We start from the raw sequence: 19,976 nt of genomic DNA on the forward strand, positions 1-19,976 counted from the left end.
AGACACCGACCCTTTCGGGCCAGCCGGGCTCACCCCACCTCAGCACCCGTCCCCATTCCCTATTGCTTCCCATCCCCATCCCCCCAGCCCACCCCATGATGGCGCAGCACCCCGTGTGTGGCACCCAGCGTGGAGGAGAGCCCCAGTTTGGCGATGGAGGTGCTCAGAGCGTGGATGGGGCACTGTGCAGGAGTGAGGGGTGAGCAGCTGGTGGGACTCCGGCTGGGTCACATCAGCAGGATGGCAAAGGCTGGGGCACGTGTCCGAAAGCAGGGGCAGAGGATGGGGCAGAGCACAGCGGGGCTGGCAGCAGGCAGGGAGCCCCTCACTGCCCCTCTTCAGCAAGGGACTCGGCTGCTAAACCCACTACTCCAGCCATGGGGATGGCAGCCAGAGCTTTGGGTCGCTGCATGGGGCAGGCAAAGCTCACCGGGCGAACATCCCTCGGCCTCGGGGGGGGGGAATGCAGCCCTCAGCCTGGGGCAGAGCATCCCTCGGGTTTGGGGAGAGCAGCCCTTGGCACCGGTGACAGCACCTCCCTTGGGCAGAGCATCCCTTGGCCTTGGGGAGAGCATCCCTGCACCGTGGGGAGGGCATCTTTAGGGGAATGCATCACTCGGCCTCAGGGAGAGGATCCTTGAGCCATGGGATAGCATCCCTCGGCCTCAGGGAACGCATCCCTTTGGGCAAACATCCCTTAGCTTCAGGGAGAGCATCCCTCGGGGCACACGTCCCTCGCTGGGGCGCTGCCTGCATCCAGCTGGGGCTCAGGAGAAGGTGACCACCTCACCCTGGGGGTAACTGGAAGAGAGGACGTCTTGGCAGGTGTCTGCAACGAAAGACAGAGGTATTAAGCGTAGCATTGGGCACCGCTTCCATCAGCTGTTTGTGGGGAAAGAGAGGGAGAGAGACACTGAGCTCCACGGGACCAACACTTCATGCGGTGCAGAAAGCGTAGTGCAAAGGGATGCAGCCTTCTCCTGCTGTTCCATCAATAAACTGATAAAACTACTTTTTTAAATGCCTTCAAATGGGCTCAGACACCCTCAGCCAAGGTGGAGACGTGGGAAATGGGTGGAGAACCAAGGAGAAATAGACGTAGGGGTGGGAACGTGAGGAATGCCTCCACCTCAGCTCCTCCTTGGTTCTCCACCACTACTGGAATTGAGGTTAAAGAGCAAAGAACAAAGAAGGAAATCATCACCCTCACCGCATCCTCCAGGAAAGCTGCTTGTGACCAAAGTCTCCAAACCAACCCCCAGCCAGATGTCCCAAAGCCAAGCTGAGTGCATTAATATCCTGCAGTGGTTTATTTCTCTCTCTCTCTCTCTCTCTCTTTCTCATTCGTTATCATTGAATTAATTAACATTGATTGGAGCTCTGAGTCACAACGCCGCCCATCCCCGTGTGCCAGGTTTCCAGGGGCCGTCAGGCGGGGAGACAGCTCTGATCCTCCTGATAAGCACGGGGCTGCCCTTTCCTCCCAGCAATATTGCTGCAGAACCCAGCGCTGGGCTCTCGTGGCTCCTTTCACCCCCCCCAGCTCCAAAACTTGGCTTCCCCAAAAGAAATCTCCCATCCTCTGCTGCTGCGGGTTGGGTTCTCCACGCGCACCGTCTTTTCGATGCCACATCCCAGCCAAATGCTGAGGGATTACAGCCCATAACTCCCAGGGCAGCGTGTCCCCAGTGATGGGTTGCTTTGGGGATCTGCCTTCATCCCCGTGCAGAAACATGGGTGAGATGCAGCTGCTGCAATTCGGGGCTGTTCCCACTTTGGAGAGCAGCTGGAAGCTCTCTGTGGGTCCCTGGGCCAGCTGGAGCATCCCCAGCAGCTCTATCGATTTCCCAGGGACACAACCCAGCTTTTAACTCCCATCTCCTCCTCCTCCTCCTCCCTTCTCAGAGCCGTTCCATGCCTGAGCTCAGACCTGCTGCCCGCATCCCCCAGGGAGCTCCTTGGGAAGCAGCTCAGCAGCCCCAGAGAAATGAGCGCGACTACAAAGAAATCACAACAGATGAGAGTTTTGTTTAATCGCCGTCCCCAGATAAAGCCACTGCCAGAAAACTGCCCTCCTGTTTGCACCCATCCAATGCGAATCAGCCTCCCCAGCTGCAATCCGGCCCCAAAACCCCTTCGGTTTGCAGGAGGAGTTGCCAGATCCACCCCCAAAAATGCCCACTTTCCTCCTAATGGATTTCCCCAGACAGCCCCACCTCTGACCTCCACCTCCTGCCCCAGCACAGCGTTTGGGCAGGTCGTACCCCAATTCTGCAGGTGGTTTTCCTGTTTCTTTTATGTTCTGGGAGGTCTGTTTGAGGACAAGAGGCTGTGCAGGCGAAGCATCAGACCCGATCCCACGGAGAGGCCGCAATGGGCAGCATTGGGCTGGAGCCACCGATCACCCTAGAAAGCATTTGGGTCCAACCCACAGGATGCTTTTTCCAACTCCATAGGATGCTTTTCTTCTCTCTGCTGCAACGGGGGGGAGGGATTTGCAGAGGGGCAGAGGACCCCAATCCTCACCCAGCACTGCAGAGCTTGGGATGAACCTCAACCTGCTCCTCCAATCAGAGCCACTGCCCAAGCAGAGGAGCAGAGCGCCGGACTGCGAGGTGGGAGAAGGAGGCACTATTTTTAAGCTCAGCTGCGTCTTATTTTGCATCTGCCTCTGCTCTCTGCATTCCTCGTCAGCACGGGCAAAGGCTACGGCTGCTTTTTTTTTTATATCATTTTATTGTCATCACATCAGCACGGAGGATTTTTTCCTGGCAGTCAGGGGAAGTCAGAAACAGGCTGCTTCTGGGTAGAGCAATTACTCTCCTGACATCTTCACCTCCCGCCCCACCGCCTGACAGACCTTGCTATTTTCTCGGCTCTTTCGGGGCATCTCCTGAGAAACAGAGCAGTTGTTGCAGCAATAACAATTAATACTTTGCACGCAACCCGGGCTCCTGCCGCAGCACAGGACGGCCCCCGGAGCGACAGGCAGATGAGGGTTGATGGGGGCACTGCCCCAAAGCCCCCCCAGCTCCTGAGGATGAGCTGCTCGCAAAGTGCTGCCAGCCTCAGCAGACAGACAGACGGATGCAGGGACACAGATCACAGCCTGGAGCTCTGCAGGTGGGAAGAGCATCCCTGAGCCCATCCGTGCTACAGAGCAGCACCTGCAGCTGTGATGGGGAGGGCAGCACAGGGTGCAGTTCTCCCCGGTGCTGTGCTGGACACAGGGATGCAGCGCACGGAGCACAGCGTCCTGCTGGGACGAGGTGATTCCAGCAGCTGAGCAGGACAGGACACAGCTCTGCCTTTAGGGCTGGTGGGGCAGCAGCAAGCTCAGCCGCTGCATCTCAGCCACTGCAGCTCAACCACCGAGTTCAGCCTCTGCAGTTCAACCATCACTGCAGCTCAACTACTGCAGCTCAACCACTGAGTTCAACCTCCGCAGCTCAACCGATGCATCTCAGCCACTGCAGCTCAACTACTGCAGTCCCGTCACTGCAGCTCAACCAAAACTGCAGCTCAGCCATCACTGCAAGCCCACCACTGCAGCACAGCCATCGTTGCAGCTCGACCACTGCAGCTCGACCATCACTGCAGTTCAATCACCGCACACTGCTGAGATTTTAAACCCCGTTTTTGGAGCTGGGCAGAGGCAGCCCGTGCTGCTCTCAATCGATCCCCTTTGTCAAGAATAAATCAAACCACCTTGCTTTCTCCCGGTGCGTTTCAACTGAGCCGGAACGCGCGCTCCTCTCCAGATCCCTAAACATAGACAAGTGGCTGGGAGGATATTTGGGGGAAGTATCGTATTCACTCGCTCTATTCTTATCCTATTCTCCAGGCAGCCAATTTTGGCCACCGTTTGTGATAAGACTCCAGGCTGCAGAGCCATTTAGCGCTCTGCTCTTCTGATCCATCGCAGCTCCTCTTATATTCTTAGCAGCGGCATTAACCCCTGCTCTCTCACCCCCAAAACCCACCAGGACCTCACCCGAAAATCCCAGCACCCCGCTGCCCCCAAACTGCTATTCAGAGGAAGGCGAGGGGGGAGGGGGGAGGAAGGAGAGCGAAGATGCTGTGGGTTTTTCACCAGTTTGGTGCCTCCCACAGAAATGCCTCTGTCTCCCATTCGGGGCCCTGTTGTTTTAGAGGAGCTTTTTGCACATTAGTCATGCCTTCCACCCAGTTGCATAACGCCGAGGCTAAAAATTGCAAAGCGTGGCTCCACGTTGGCTCTAACAGGAAACCAGGGATCAACGTTGTGGTGCACCGAGGGTTTTCCACACCAAACCTGTGGCTGCTGGGGTTAATTCTCTGCTTGCAATGCTCCTCCAAACCTAAAGCCTTTCTGCACCACGCAGGGCTGCTGGCTCTGCTTGGCTTGTCCCCAACGCCAGCACCTGACCTTGAGTAAATCATTTATGATGCCGAGCCCACGGAAAGCACAGAGGGTCACCTTGTGCCTTGCATGGATTCGGGAGGGGGGGGAAAATCTCAGCTCCTCCTGCTCCAAACACAGAGAGTGCTCCGAGGGGAAGGATGTGCTGAGATGCACCAGGACCTCACCCTCACATGAGCCCCATCCCCCTCCCACCCCATGGGATGCTGTGCCCCACAGCCTGAACCCATCCCAGCAGAGCACTGCCTGCCCCTTGGGCCACCACCAGCTCTCCCATCACACCCAGCTCTCCCACTCCCCAGTTCTCAGCAGCAGCTTTCCCAGCTGCTCCTTTCCCCACATCTTCTCTCCCCCCACCTCCCAGCTCTTTATGGACCATCCCACCCTTTATCCCCCCGTCCCCCCCTACTTGAAAGGGGCTGTTGTTGAGGTTGCAAAACCCCATCCCTCCTTGAGGCCACCCCAACTCAAACAGAGAAGCAGACACAAGCAGAGAAGCAGAGTTAGGCACAGAAAAGCACCAAACAAGAGGGGAACTGCTGCCGGGCAGGGAATAGAGATTTATTCATCCGGTTCCTCCAGAAATTGGAGGCTGTTTGAAAAGGAGCCCTAAAATGAGATGAACTCAGCCATTTCCAGCACAACGATGTGTAATTTGATGAGTCAACGCATCCTTCTTGCATTCCCAGCCCAAGTGCAAATGGGCCACGGGAAGGGACCGCACACCTTCAGCCCAAAGTACTGGGGACGAGCGAGGTGTCCAGGGGGATGAAAAACACCGAGCAGCCCTCCCACCCCTGTGGGGACTGTCCCAAACGCACGGACACGAGAGGATGAAGTGCATGGAGACGTCAGGGGTCCTGTTTGCAGGCAGGGGAGCGGGGCTGGGCTGCAGGTTAAGGCCCGCTTCTTGGTGATGGGGACATCCTGGGCACCGCTGGGGACACAGCATCGCAGGGATGGGGGGACAGAGCGACACGGGGAGCGCGCGGCTGACACACAAAGCGGGATCCGGGCGGCATTTAGAGGATGGAGGGGACGGGGGAGCAGGGAGAGCTGTAGCGCGAGGCGAGGGGAGCCAACCCCCCCGCAGGTCCTGCCACACCATCTATGCTGTTTAGGCTCCGGGATTTTCCATAGCCTTTGTGAAGAAAAGGGACAGAGGTGAGGTTAGAGCTGCATTCAGCCCCGCGCCTGAAGGCTAAGCCCCCTCCCCGAAAGATCCAGCAAGAGCAGCGCCGCTCCTTGCAGCCTCTAAGAGCCTGCTGAGCCCTCTCCCCCCCCACCCTGCACCCCACAGCCACCCCTTCTGCAGGGGGTGCCCCACAGCGTGGAGCCGTGCTGGTGGTGGGGCACTGCATCACCCCACTGCTGGGCCTGGAGTCTGAATGAGGGATGAATCCGGGCAGTTTGTGGGCTGAAGTGATTGGGGAAAGCAGTGGAATTCAAACCAATGTGGGATTTGGAAGGAGTTATTTCCCCAGCTCTGGATTGTTAAGCAGCAAGCTGCTGCTGACACCTTTCTGTATGCAGAGGAGCAGGTAGAAACGCTCAGGATTTTCCGTGAGCAATCGCACTGAAGAGCAAACATTTCCATTTCTGTACGTATGGGAGCTCTTTGCAAACTCCCCAAAAGCCAGGAACTGCTTGGGCTCAGATGGAAAAGCAACAGCCAGATGTTCTCCCAGGTCAAAAGCAACACTTCTTGGGGAAAGAACCCAACTATTTGCACTGAAAATGGGATTGATGTCCAAACAGCAGCCCTGGTTAAGAGCACACGTGAGCCCTGAGCTGTGACATTTGCCCCAGCCCTGAAGGCCACCGCGGCTTCCACCAAGGGCCAGCTTTGCTAATTGCCACCAGCCCACTCCGTTTGAGGAGCCGCTCTCCCAGCAAGCCGTGCAGGTGCTAACTGAGGTCACCAGCATTGCTTTCAAAACACGTTTGTTGCCAAGGAGCAGCGTGCACCCCAGGAGCCAGCAGTCCCGTGCACCCCACGATGCAAATCCTTGTGGTGCACGTGCATGCTCACACATGCTTTGAGCCAGCAGCAGATGGGGATGGGGTAATGCAAGCAGGCAGCAGAGCCCAGCAACACGTGTGCGTTTACCAGCAGCCTGGTGCCCGCATGCTGCTTGCACACACTCACGTCCCTGGGCAAACGTGGGTTTGTCCCTGCACCCTCGCAGCCGAGCATCACCAGCAGATGCTCACACGAGCACACGTCCACATGCCAGGCATGGCTCTGCCCTAATAGCGAGAAGCAGAGCGAAATCAGCGCCGTGATGCACTGAGCTCTGGCAGCCAAGCTAAAGACTTGGTGCTTTGCAATGCTGGGTGCTGCTAAAGGTGGTAAATCCCATTCTCTCCATCTAATGCCATTCGCCATGCCCTCTCTAGAAGGGTTGCTCTGGTTTTTGCCTTGCTGTTCCTAGACCATCCTAACTCACCTTGCTTGCTGCTGGCCTTGTCCTGCCTCCATATCTCTGCATGAAAGCAGAGGATGTGTGCTCAGGTGCCAGGAGCCATGCCAGTATCTGTGTCCCAGCAGGACGCATTGCTGGAGGGAGATAAGGGGTCTGCAGCAACCCCCAGCAGCAGGGAGGAAGGAAAGGGACTCTGCTGGAAGCAGCCAAAGGGACACAAGACAAATGCCACCATGCAGGTGTCACACCGCGTTCTGGTTCCATCCGAGGGGTGGTGGGCAGGGGGGGGCTTTTCTCTTTGAGCTGCCCCCAAAGAAACCAACTGTTGGCATCAGTGCTCCAACCGTAGCAGCCGCCAAGATCTGCAGCATGTTCCTGAAGCAGCCCCGTCTCCTGATTCCCACAGCTTGTACAGACATGGGTACCTGTCCCAGCATCTGACAGATGGCCATCAGCAAATCGGGCTCCGAACCAAGCTCATCTCAATTTGCAGAGCTGCCAGCATCCCAGTACCAGAACAAACAGCCTCAGCAGGAGATAAATCAGGAAAAGGTGCTCTGCAGCTCCCAGCACCCTCGGGCACGAACACGGGAGGATGCTCTGCCCTCTGCCCACCTCTGACCCTACCCACATTGGAATACGTCACCATGGAAGATGTCAGCCTGAACCCCAGTCCCACCTGCCCATCCCCAATGGCACAAGTACTGAGGTTTTCCCTTCCTAAAGGGTCTCACACATTGCTGAACGCCAGGCCACCTCCCAGCAGAGCCTTCAGGAGGGTGGGTGACCCACGTAGACACGCATTCTTAATTGCAATGAAGCACTCTGGTATCTGCAGGAAGGGCAGCAGAACCACCCAGAGATCACCACGGTGCCCTTCTGAAGAACTCTCAGTGCCACCCCACAAGGAAAACAACAGCAGTATTAATTTCCTGGCCTCATTTCTTGGAACGAAATGGTCTTTAAGGTCCCTTCCATCCCAACCCAATTCACACGGTCTGGGAGCCCAGCAAGAGCTGCACTGCACCCTCAGTAGTTCGATCTTCCAGTGGCTTCAAGGGTTCCCAGCTGCAATTCCTCAGCTGAAGAGCTGCCAGACCTGAGCATCTCCCAAGGATGAAGGCTTCCACCCTCCCCCCCATCCCTTCCACTGTCATCCCCAGGGCAGAAGCAGAACCCTTCCCCTCTCTTTAGGGAGCAGCGAGGAAAGAGCCCAACTTCAGAGGAAACAGCACCTCCAGGCAAAGCACCGAGAACTTTGAGCACATATTTGTACAACGCTCTGCTGCCCAAAGATGAACGTGGCTTTTATTTTTTTTCCCCTTCTTTTTAAGGGAGGAGGTTGTGTGGGAACACCAAAGGGAATCCTTGATTTCCCAGGAGAACGCAACCAATTTGCTCCTGCTAATATAATAACTGCCATCATCCCAAACACCAACCCACAGCTCCAGGGCTGCTGGAGCCCGGGGAGCAAAAGGCACTGGGGGGTGTGGGATGGACCAAAGCACCACGGCTGGGGGTCACAGCCCCCAAAATGAGACCCTTCCTCTTTGCCAAGCAACGAATTGAGGGCTTGCAAAGCACAGCATCATCCTTCACCCTGCCTGGCCCCAGCTCCCATGCGCTGGGGTGAGGGACTGGGACTAACTGGGGTTAAGCAGTGCTGAGAAGAGAGAAGTAGGTCAGTGCTGCAGCTCTGCATCCTCCCACACCCCCTCGGATGTACAAGAGAGCAGGAAAACTGCACAACTAAAGAACAGAGCCATGCCCTAAGGATCAACCCAGCAATCCAGGGTGCAGGTGGATTCCATGGCTGCAGGTGGGCAGAGGATGCAAAGGGACCCAACTGAAGAAGACTGCCTCTTTGTCACTGGAAGAAGAGCTCTGTGTTTTCCTGGCTGGTCTCCCCCACAGTTTTCTCCCAACACTTCCCAAAGCTCACTTCCTAAACCCAGAGGAGACAGCCTTCCTGGCAACCCCGTGCTTTTGGCAAGGCAGCAGTTGACACAGCACGATTCCCCACGCTCAAAGCCACCAAAAGGCATCAGAGGAGGAGAGGGAAGGGACAGAGAAAAGACCACAGACTCTTTTTCCCTGCTGAAAACCTTTCGACCTGTTTCAGCCACAATCTCATCACCTCCTCAGGAGAGGCACAGCACCCTGATGGGTGGCTGAGGGGAGCAGAGGCACAGCTGTCCCCACAGAAGGCAGCGTGACAAGCATCAGGTCCCAGATCTCAAACGGTGGCAATCAGGGGAGGAGAAAACAAGAAGGTAAGAGCTGCCACAGAGAGACACAATGGATGGAAATGAAGCAGATGGAGAGGCAGAGAGACAAGGGGACTTGGGGGCCTGGAAATGGAGGGAGCAGAGAAGAGCCAGGCAGGCAGGTGGAGATGAATCCCAGCCTCAAACAGATGCAGGAAGCCTTGCCCCCAACCCACGGCTCCCAGCACCAGCCCTGACTGTACCTTTTTGGATGCCTCCATCTGCTGTGCAGGAGAAGTCACCCGTGGCCAGGAGGAAGCACGTGGAGGATTTCTTGTTCTTGTCCCTGGTGCTCGAGCGTCGCATGGGCCGCTTCTCCTCATCAGATGGGGACAGCGGCTGCTCCTCGTCTGACAGCACCACATTGGCCTCACCATTCTGCTTGGAGTCTGCAAGAAGGGCAGCAGACATCCATCAGCAGGAGGAACCTGCAAGGCAACGTGCTCAGGGCGGCCAGAAGGGGCTCAGCAGACCCCTACAATGGGATCATAGGTAGCTCAGAGCAGCTTCCAAGAATCCAGGCATATCCAAGCCAAAATACAGCTACCATGGAAGCAGAACCACGCTAAATCTTAATCCCAAGTAACAAACAACAACTCTTCCTGCTACTGAGGACTGTATACCCTGGGTCTTTGAAATCCACCTCCACAGCTGATGGGAATTTGCTCTTCCACATTCACACCATCTGCAATAGGAAGTGCTGATTTATGCCACCTGACTCTCATGCCATCTGAGAAGATGCTCTGCACGCTGAAGATCCATCCTGAGTTCCTGAATCAGTGCTGGGGTGAAGGAATGGGCTTTTGACAGCTCCTCCTGCTTCCCGCTGTGGGGTCTCCTGGGGCAGATGGGCTGTGAGGCACTTGGAAAAAATATGCTGGGTGCCCAGCATCCCCCTAGCTCAGCCCAAGTGATGCTGCCCATAGGCTGTGCAGAGACAGGGACGTCTCTTCTTCTAACTGGGAGAACACACTGGCAATGCCCCAAACTCCAGCTCAGTGCATGAGACCAAAGTACAAACGTATGGAGGTTGGTTTTGCTCCTGCCTGGGCAGCACTGGGCTCATTGCGCAGGGAGACCACATCTCATTGGAGATGAATGGGAAAGTGAGGTCAGGCAGTATCTATGGAGTTATCAGTTTTGGTGAAGCACAGCCTGATTGACAGCGTGAGGAAGGAAAACAAAACTGACCCTGACAAAGTGAGACGGGGATTGGGATGACGGTCTGCAAGAGTTGCTCTGTGGGCCATAGCAGTTGGGTCAGTGGTCTTACCTCTGTCAGGGTAAGCAGGATGTACAGCAGGCAGGGACCCCCTGAATCACACCAAGGTGGCTTGATCTGTGTTTGGAGAGCAGAACATGGCCCTTCCCCCGTGCCCAGCTCCAGTGGGAGATCCACCAACACCGCTCCCCATACCCAGGTGTCCCAACCAAGACCTCAGCAACCCGTGAGCCCATGGCAGTGTATGGGAACCGAGCCACAGCCTTGGGGGCTCCCAGAGGTCTCCCCCTCCCTCTGCCCCACCTTTGGGGTCTCACCTGACCGCTTCCGCTCGGCCACCCCTTCCTCTACCGCCAAGGGGCAAGTGTCGCTCTGGGTGCTGTTGCGGGGGGAGTTCTCCTCAGATTTGCAGTAGGTGGGGGAGTCCATCGGGGCCGGACGGGGTATATGCTTTTTCTTCTTCTTTGGCAGCTTCTGCTTGGCCATGGCCAGTGAATAGTACATCCCAAAGTTATTGACAATGACGGGCACAGGCATGGCGATGGTGAGCACCCCAGCCAGCGCACAGAGAGCCCCCACCACCATGCCCGACCAGGTCTTGGGGTACATATCACCATAGCCCAGCGTCGTCATCGTGACCACGGCCCACCAGAACCCGATGGGGATGTTCTTAAAGTGAGTCGGGTCGCTCCCGCTGGAGTCAGACGTCTTGGCTCCGATCCGCTCGGCGTAATAGATCATGGTGGCAAAAATCAAGACCCCCAAAGCCAGGAAGATGATGAGGAGCAGGAATTCGTTGGTGCTGGCCCGGAGAGTGTGACCCAGCACACGGAGACCCACAAAGTGTCGGGTCAGCTTGAAGATCCGAAGGATCCGGACGAAACGAACCACTCGCAGGAAACCCAGCACATCCCGAGCAGCTTTGGAGGACAGGCCACTGAGACCTACCTCCAGGTAGAAGGGCAAGATGGCCACAAAGTCAATGATGTTGAGCATGTTCTTAACGAAGAGAAGCTTATCTGGACAGCAGATGATACGAACCAGGAACTCGAGGGTGAACCAGAGGACGCAGACCCCTTCGATGTAGGTGAGGATGGGCTCTGTCTCCACTTTGTGCGTCAGCAGGATCGTCGTGGTGTTGCCCACCACGAGGGTCTCCGTCACGTTGACGTTGATGTTGAAGGCCTCGTGTGTCTCCAGGCAGAAGGTCGTGATGGAGACCAGGATAAAGAAGAGCGAGGCAAAAGCAACTACCTGCAAATGCAGAATTACCCAAGCTGTTAGCTGAATTTCTTGGGGATGCATGGAAAGATTTGGGTCACCTGGCTGGGGAGAGCGCTGATGTTGTGGAGCACCATGATGATAACTGCAGGGCAGCCTGAGGCAAGCTGCTGGTGTCACCTGAGTTTAGTACATCCCTCCTCATCCCTGCAAGCATATAGGAACAGCAGGGATGGGAGAAGTCCTCATCTGATAAAAATGAGGCTCAAAACATCCCGGGAGCTGTGCTGCTGCCACCCACCTCCAAGACCAAGGATGGAGAATGGGGAAGTTTTGTTGTTTGGGTGTTCCTGTGTGGAGCCAGGGGTTGGACTGAGTGATCCTGGTGAGTTCCTTCCAACTTGGGATATTCTATGCTTCTACGACTCCATGATTTCATAATTTCCCATCAGTTGCCAGCAGACCTCAGAGCCTGAGGCCATCAGGGCCTTTCTCCAATGGTATGGATTGGGGAGGGTGTGCTGAGTTCCAGCTGTGGCTGGAGATGCACTGGAGGTGACAGTGATGGGAATGAAGGCAGACCTGCCACAGCCTCTGTTTGGAGCACTGGGCGCACATGGGAGAAGGCAGCTGTGAGAGGACTAAGTCAAAGAGCAATTCAAACCAAACCCCCAACTCAGGCCATTCTATTACTCCATGAACCCAATGTGAGGTCTGAGACATGGGCAAGAACCCCTGAAAAAAGCATCAGAGCAGAAAATCCCTTCGTCTCCACCTCCACCTCCACCTCCATCTCCATCTCCATCTCCATCTCCATCTCCATCATCTCCATCTCCATCTCCATCATCTCCATCATTTCCATCTCCATCTCCATCTCCACCTCCACCTCCACCTCCACCTCCACCTCCATCTCCATCTCCATCTCCATCTCCACCTCCACCTCCACCTCCATCTCCATCTCCATCTCCATCTCCATCTCCATCTCCACCTCCACCTCCACCTCCACCTCCACCTCCACCTCCACCTCCACCTCCACCTCCATCTCCATCTCCATCTCCATCTCCATCTCCATCATCTCCATCTCCATCTCCATCATCTCCATCATTTCCATCTCCATCTCCATCTCCACCTCCACCTCCACCTCCACCTCCACCTCCACCTCCACCTCCACCTCCATCTCCATCTCCATCTCCATCTCCATCTCCACCTCCACCTCCACCTCCATCTCCATCTCCATCTCCATCTCCATCTCCACCTCCACCTCCACCTCCACCTCCACCTCCACCTCCACCTCCACCTCCACCTCCATCTCCATCTCCATCTCCATCTCCATCTCCATCTCCATCTCCATCTCCACCTCCACCTCCACCTCCATCTCCATCTCCATCTCCATCTCCATCTCCCTCCTTCCAGGGCCGCTTTGGTTTCATGGGAGCAGATTTTGCTCCAGCGCCCCTTGCTGCTAACACAGCTGCCTGCACCAGGCAGGATGCAATCTTCTGCTCCCACTGCATGGCTCATGGCATTGCAGACCCCCCTGCCCAGCTGCACTCTGCACCTCGAGCTGCTGGAGGCAACAGCCCGGGTCGTTGGCTGGAGTGAATCAGCAGAGGAGACAGCCCTGAGTCACGCTGGAGAAAAAAAAGCCCCAGCACCGGTGGTAATGTGAGAGCATCCTCACGGGGTGTCCCCAAGGGCAAACCCACGTGGGTCTGGCATTGAGGAAAGCATCATCCCTCCCTCCCAAAGTGAGGTGTGAAGTTTAAACAGACTCAAATCGGCGGAGAAACCTCTGGAAGATGATTCTCCCCCCAGCGATGGGTGCTGGCCCAGGGATGGGCTGAGACGCTTCCTATCCCTCAGCAGAGCCTGATGGTGAGACCCTGCACTGCCCTGAAGGAGCAGTAGGGCAATGGAATAGGGCTGCTGTGTGAGCCGTGGAGGTGAGAGCTGTCAGCCCCAGGAGCAACAGCATCCTCTAAAAATAGGAGTCAGGTTCACAGCCAGTGCCAAGCAGTGCCTCCCCCCCCTCTCAGTCAGCAGTGCTGCTGCAGTTTTGTGTCAGCTGAAGACCTGACCTGAGATCGCCCAGCTCTAACCTCTGTTTTGCTCCAACCTCTTTTTTTTTTTTTCCTTTCCCCTAAATGTCTTTAAAATAACATAAAATCCATGTCTATACACAGCAACCACCAACACAGCACTGCGAGTCCCACTAAACGAGTTCCCCAGAACCTGCAGATGATCCCTGTGCTTGGATGCAGCTTGGCAAGGGTGATCCCAAAAAAACCATCTCCCTCCATGGGGTCTCTAGCCTGGAGGTCCCAATGGGCATGAGGTCAGTGCTGCAAAGGGGAAAAAAAGGAGGAGATACACGTAAGCAGGGTTTGGAAGCAGAGCTAAAACCACAGACAGAGCAGCTTCCAATGGGGAGCAGTGGAGATCGAGGCTGAACTTGGATGGCATCTAACCAGATGCTGGGAGAGAGATGGTGGAGGGAGAGGAAGATGGAAATAGCCACGAACCAACTGACTCAGAGCCCCAGGGGCTGCTCCAGGTGTGAGGAGGAGCAAAGAACGGAGGAATTCAGCCCCTGAGACTCTTAGTCACCGCTGTCACAGGATGTAGGGGCAGCACTCCTTCCCCTGCGGCCAGGTTTGGTGAGAGCAGCCATGGGACGTGCCGCATCCCCAAACCCCAACAGCCAGCACTGAGCCTCTTCCAAAGAGCAGGGGCACCCCAGAATGGGGAAATGCTAAAGAAATCTTGCAGCATCGCTCCCAATTTGGAGGGGGATCCACGAACGTCGCACCAGAGGAGCATCCGAGTGCCGAGTGGTGACACCAACCTGGTGACAGATCCCTGCAATAAGGGAGAGCACTGGGCAGGCTGCTGTCACTTGGGTTGGGTGCACTTCAGTTGCCCCTTCTGCTGGAGCACTTCTCCCAGATACTGCAAGACCACGTTGATATCTCTGCATGGAAAATATGACCCTGAAGGAATCATGGCTGGAAGTTGGCCATCCCCGCAGCAGTGCTGAGCTGAGCCCTTATCTCAGAGGGCACAGAAGGAAGGGAGCAGGGAGCTCCCAGCACAGCCCAGTGCTGCTCCATCCATCCCATCAGCTCCCAGTCAGACTTTGCAGCCTGGCTCCCCCCCTGCTGCTTCTGTTTAACGGATGCCTTTCCTGTAGCAGCTCGGCACAGAACAACAAAAACCCGACCTGAGTTGCTCTGCTCCATCATTTTGGTGCTGTGGTTCTTTAATTCTTTCGACGCTCAGATGCAATGAGCCCCCCGAGATGGGGAGAGGATTGGGCACCCCTTCTGCAGCAAGGAAAGCTCAGCTGCCCCAATACTGTGTGTGTGTGTGTGCTGTTCCTGTGTCAGCTGCAAAAACACCTCCTTGACAAAGTGACCCCTGCCCTCTGCATCGCTGGTGGGTGGGAAATGCCTCCGGGATTTCTTACCATTGATGGGTTTTTGCACCTCTAAAGGCATCCAGAATTCATTTTGTTCCCAAGTGCCCACGTCTGTGTGTGTGTGTGTGTCTGTGGCATGGGTACAGTGGGGGAGCGTGGATGGATGGGCCCAGATGGCCTTGGAATGGGGTGGGAAGGTGTCTGGGGTCAGTGGGCAGCACTTTGGGGGTGATCTCAGAGCACTGGGGAGGGGAGGCTCTTTGGAAGGCAGAGCCCAGGCAGTGCTGTGAGCCCAAAGAGCCCAAAGGCAGGGGTTGGGAGCATGAGGAGATGCCCACTGTGAGAGATGGAGCTGCAGATGTGTAAGGATGCCAAATACACGCTGGGACTGCACGAGGTACATGGAAGGGTTGGGGGGGAACTGGGAGGTGAATGCTGAGCCACTCTGTCACATTTCAGAAGTTGTGGCAGTCCAGCAAAGCTTCCATTGACTGGAAAAGGGGAAGGGCAAAAAATAAGAAGACGTGGGGTAGGGCTGCCAGCCAGCCTCACCTCCGTGTCCTGCAAGGTCATGGAGCAGATCCTTCTGGAAGCAATCCTAAGGCACACGGAGGACAGGAACAGCCAACACGGCTTCGCTGGGGGCAAATGGTGCCTGACATGTCGGGGGGCCTCCTGCAATGTGGCTGAGACCGTGGCACTGCTGCCCAGAGCTGTGAGCGTCCCATCCTTGCAGTGCACGAGGCCACGGGTGGTCCTGGGCAGCCTGAGCTGGGGGAGACCCGGCCCACGGCACAGATTGGGCTTTTAGATCTTCGAGATCCCTTCCAAGGCAACCGTGCTGTGATCCTATGATTCTGAGAGGACTGTGTGTGTGTGAGAGCCGCAGCTGTGAGCCTGTGCTCACACGTGCTGATGGGGACCGTATGCTGAGCGTGGGCTGCATCAGTGTGGTGACAGCGAGGGGCACGGGTGCAGGGCACCAGCAGGGCTGCGTGGGGCACCTTCTGGGGCTTGAAGAAGGGTACGAGCTCCCTGGAGACAAAGGTAAGGATCCCATTTACTTCAGGACCCGATTTGGTATTTCCCTGCCCAGCATCTCCTGCCAGCACTCACACACGCCATGGCACAGACCCATTAAGTGCTGTTTTTTTGGTATATGCACACACACACACACACAAGCAAGAGGAAACAGTCCTGTCTGTCCTAGAGCATCCCGAAACTCTGCCAGGGCTCAGCCCTGCCAAGGGCTCTCGCAGACAGTCCCACACCTCTGTGACAGGCCAGGAGGTGCTCAGCAGCACCCAAGGGTGCGAAGGGGACCACCAGCCTCAGCCCACATGTGGTGCATCGGGAAGGGATGGGGAGATGATGGAAGAGGTTTCCCACGGGATGAGAGATGGCTGGGAGCACAGCACGCAATGGGATGGGAGGTGGTCAGGAATGGGACACCCCATGGAGCTTCCCATGGGATGGGAGGTGGTGAGGAGCACGATACGCAATGCATCCATCCCACTCTTGAAGATGGGGAGACGGAGACGTACCTGTAGCACGGCCCCAACCCCACTCACCAGCACATTTTGGGAGCTTACCCTTGCTGCCTTGGATGAATAGGGATCCTCAAAGAGCGCCCACATCCTGGGCTGCCAATTCCGACAGCAGCCACCCCCTCCGGCAGCCCCCGCTGCCCCCGGCGGCCTGTCCTCCATGCCCAGGCGTTGAAGGGCCATCTCCCTACCCCCTTCCTCTTCGGGCTCCTCTCCTCCGGCCCCTCCTCCAGGTTCAGGACTCTCAAAGATATCCAGGGCCTCTTCAGCATCGCGGTGCTGGCGGTACGTCATCCAGCAGCAGGGCTCCACGTCGGTCTCGTCGATGCCCCAGTAGGTGAGCTCCTCCTCGAAGAGGGGCCCGCAGATGTCGGCCGGGCAGTGCAGCTTGCCGGTTCGGTAGTAGTTGAGGACGTAGGAGAAGATCCCGGGGTGACGATCGAAGAAGAACTCATTGCTTTTACCATCAAAGTCAAAATTGCTCTGGGCATCGGGGTCGGCGAGCCAGGCCAGGCGGGTGCCCGGCAAAGTCCGTAAGGTGCTTTTGTAGGTTTCGTGCCGGGTGCCCCCTACGTTGATGGTGATCTTGTCCGAGTCTTCCCCTTTGCCCATCTCTTCCTTCAGGCATGTTTTGGAAGGTGGTTTGTTCCCCGACTTGCGTCCGCGGTAGGAGGAGACACACACCGAGCTGATCATAGATTTCGGTGGACGGGAGACGCGCGCTACGCGCACCCTTCCTCCGGGCGAGGAGCCGGGGGTCGGCGGAGGCGGGCGAGGGGAGCAGCGATGGGACTGGGGAGGGCAGAACGGGGGAGGGCTCAGCCTTCGCTCCGGCCTCCGCCAGCCCCGGCGCCGGACGAGGGGAGCGGGATGGAGCCGAGCCGGACACCGCTGGCTGCCGGGGGCCGGCAGGGGAGGCTGCAACCTCCACCTCCTCCCAAGCCACCCCCCCGGATTAAATCCGCCCTCCGCCCGCAGCCAGCGCGGCCCCGGCGGGCAGCAACAAGTGGAGGCGGGTGGAGCGGGGGGAGGCTGCGGGTGGAGGGCCGGGGGGGTCCGGCCGGGATGGAGAAGGCCGGGAGAGGGGAACGAAACCCGGTACCTGCAGCGCCGGTTGCCGGGGGGGGCCCCGCCGCCCGCCCCTCCCGCCCCGCTCTCCCTCCGCCCCCCTCCCCCCCCGTTTCCCGGTGGCTGCGGTGGGTTGGGGGGGGGGGGATGGAGGCTCTCCCCCCCCCCCCGGGCCCTCCCGAGGCGGCTGCGGCGGTGGCAGCGGGGGGTGGGGGGGAGGCGGCCCGGGAGGGCCCTGTTGCGCTGCAGCCCGGCTCGGTTCGGGGGGGGTTGGAAGCGGTGAGGGCTGCTCCGGTGCTCACCGGAGAATCTCCGCCGCCGTCGCCTCCCCGGGGGGTTTTATAGGGCTGGGAGCGGGCGGAGGGGTTTCAGGAGCCGGCGCCGCCCCGACGCGGGGCTGAGGACCCCCCCGCCCCAGCCCTCCCGGTATCTCCGGCCCCTGCCCTCCATCTCTCCATCCTTCCATCCCTCCCCGGCACGCTCCTCCATCCCCGCATCCCTCCCTCCATCCCCCCATCACGCCCATCCGTCCGTCCCTTCCACTCCCCACACCTCAGCCCCCCGGCTCCCAGCTCACCTCCCCGCGTGCAGCGAGGCGCTTTGGAGGGGGGGGCTCGGTGTCAGCGAGCTGTCAGCCCCGGGCACCCCAGCTCCGCTTCGCTCCGGAGGGGAAATGCAGCCCGGAGCCGCCTGCGGATCTGAAGCCAGCTCTTGGCAGAGGCTCGAGCAGATCCCATCCCTCCCTGGCTCGCAGTCCCTCAGGTCAGGAGAGAGCGACCCCGGGTGCGGGCCGGTGGCTGAGGGGGGAGCAGGGCAGCGCAGGCAGAGCCGGCCCTCCTCCCCTCCCACGACCACCCCTCCCCGATCATCCCCGCTTCGCCTTCTGCGGGAAACGTCTCCCCTCCCCGGAGCTGTGCCCGCGGGTATCGCGGGGCACCGACCACCCCCTCCCCCCAAAGCCCCTCCCTGGGGGGGCTCTTCCACTCCCTTGGGGGCCGGTGAAACTCAGCTCCATCTCCTGGTGCTGGGGAGGAGAAGAAAGGAACGAACCTGTCGCCAAGGCGAAGACCCCCAGGGACCTGGAGCTGCCTGCACTGTTTACTCCAGCAGTGGCACCGGGGGATGCAGGTGGGGGCTTTGGGGTCATGGGTAGGGTCAGAGTCTGACACGGGCACGCTGGTGGGGGTGGAGGGCTGAGATAGGGGTCAGTGGCCGAGTAACAGCATCCTCAGTGCGGAACGAGTTGACCATAAGTGGGGGACGCTGCCCCACTCCACCATCGTTTCCCCACTCTGCAGGGGGTCCCAACGGGGTCCCAGCTCCTGTCTCACCCCTTGTCCAGCTCTGTCCCCCCCAGTGCCACGCACACCCCTTTGGCTGGGGGGACACAAACACTCCATTCACCCCAAAGCCACGATGGCCATCAACACCACGCTTAAAACCTTACCCCCAAAAAGCCCAGCTCCAACTGTAGCTGCAACCCCACAGCTTCCAGGGCCGGTCCTGAGCGGGTGGAGGTTGGCACAGCTCCACACCCAAACCACCCGGGGCTGCACCAGCAGGGGAGCACGGAGCCTGAGGGAGAGCCGTGCTGGAAAAATCGAGCCTTGCATCACCGGGCAGGCAGTGCTGCTCAGCTCCTCATCAGCAGTAATGCGAGTTTGGGCAGGAGGAAGGAATGCTGCGACCTGATGCTCGTATTTTATGTGGTCACTCTCATCCCCAAGAGATCACAGTGCTCCCGAGTGGGAGGGGGTGGGCAGGCAGATAGATGGGTTGGATCCAGGGAAGGAATGGAGCTTTTAGCCAGCAGCACCCGCCCAAAGCTGGCGGCTCTGTAAATATGCCTTCAGATTTTTAATGTCCAGGGGAAAAGAAAGAGAGAGAGGGGGAAGGGGGGGGGGGGGGAAGAAAGAGGAAGAAAGAGAGAGAATAGAAAGAGCTTAATGGAGAAGGTCCTTTTTGGAACTGCAGGGAGTCGCTTCTGCAGGGACCTCCCTCGTCCTCACTGTGGGGTTGAAGGCTTCTCAGATTATGTCTGGGCGAGGGACAGAGCAAAGAGCAGGAGCACGTGGAGCACCAGCATCAGCCCAGGAGGCAGCAGCCTCTGGGAGGGGTTCGAAGGTGAGGAATGGGGTTCCCAAGTTCACCTGGTGGTCTCTGCTCTGCCTCCCCATGAATAGGGCACATCCCCACACACAGACCAGCACAAAGGCTGGAGGGAGCTCAGAGGGCTCATGGGCCAAAGGAGAGGAGGGGAAGACGTTGGGAACACGCAGCGATCACAGAGGAACAGGGGAGGAAGGTGAACTTCATCTCAAATTGGGGACAGCGGATCCTGCTTTGGGGGAAACAACAGCCAAACCAACCCTGCTCATCCTTCACCACGGATCTGCGACCAAAAG

The 19,976-nt window shown here is 57.9% G+C and overlaps 1 protein-coding gene across 2 annotated transcripts; it reads right to left on the reverse strand.

Moving 5' to 3' along the window:
• Positions 1–767: 767 nt before the first annotated feature.
• On the reverse strand, positions 768–19,184 carry KCNC4 (potassium voltage-gated channel subfamily C member 4; the record flags this gene model as incomplete). 2 transcript variants are annotated; one of them, XM_079546531.1, is made up of 5 exons in its annotated part: positions 5,425–5,543; positions 9,299–9,484; positions 10,635–11,571; positions 16,549–17,295; positions 19,019–19,184. In XM_079546531.1, 4 exons carry the CDS (start codon positions 17,197–17,199, stop codon positions 5,425–5,427), a joined length of 1,893 nt encoding a protein of 630 aa, XP_079402657.1. The 2 variants fall into 2 exon arrangements, with proteins under 2 accessions (XP_079402658.1, XP_079402657.1); XM_079546532.1 differs by lacking the exons at positions 5,425–5,543; positions 19,019–19,184 and adding an exon at positions 768–829 and having other exon boundaries at positions 16,549–17,199.
• Between the last annotated feature and the right edge of the window lie 792 nt (positions 19,185–19,976).

This window comes from Tetrao urogallus (assembly GCF_951394365.1).
Source record: "Tetrao urogallus genome assembly, chromosome: 24".
Lineage (NCBI taxonomy): Eukaryota > Metazoa > Chordata > Aves > Galliformes > Phasianidae > Tetrao > Tetrao urogallus.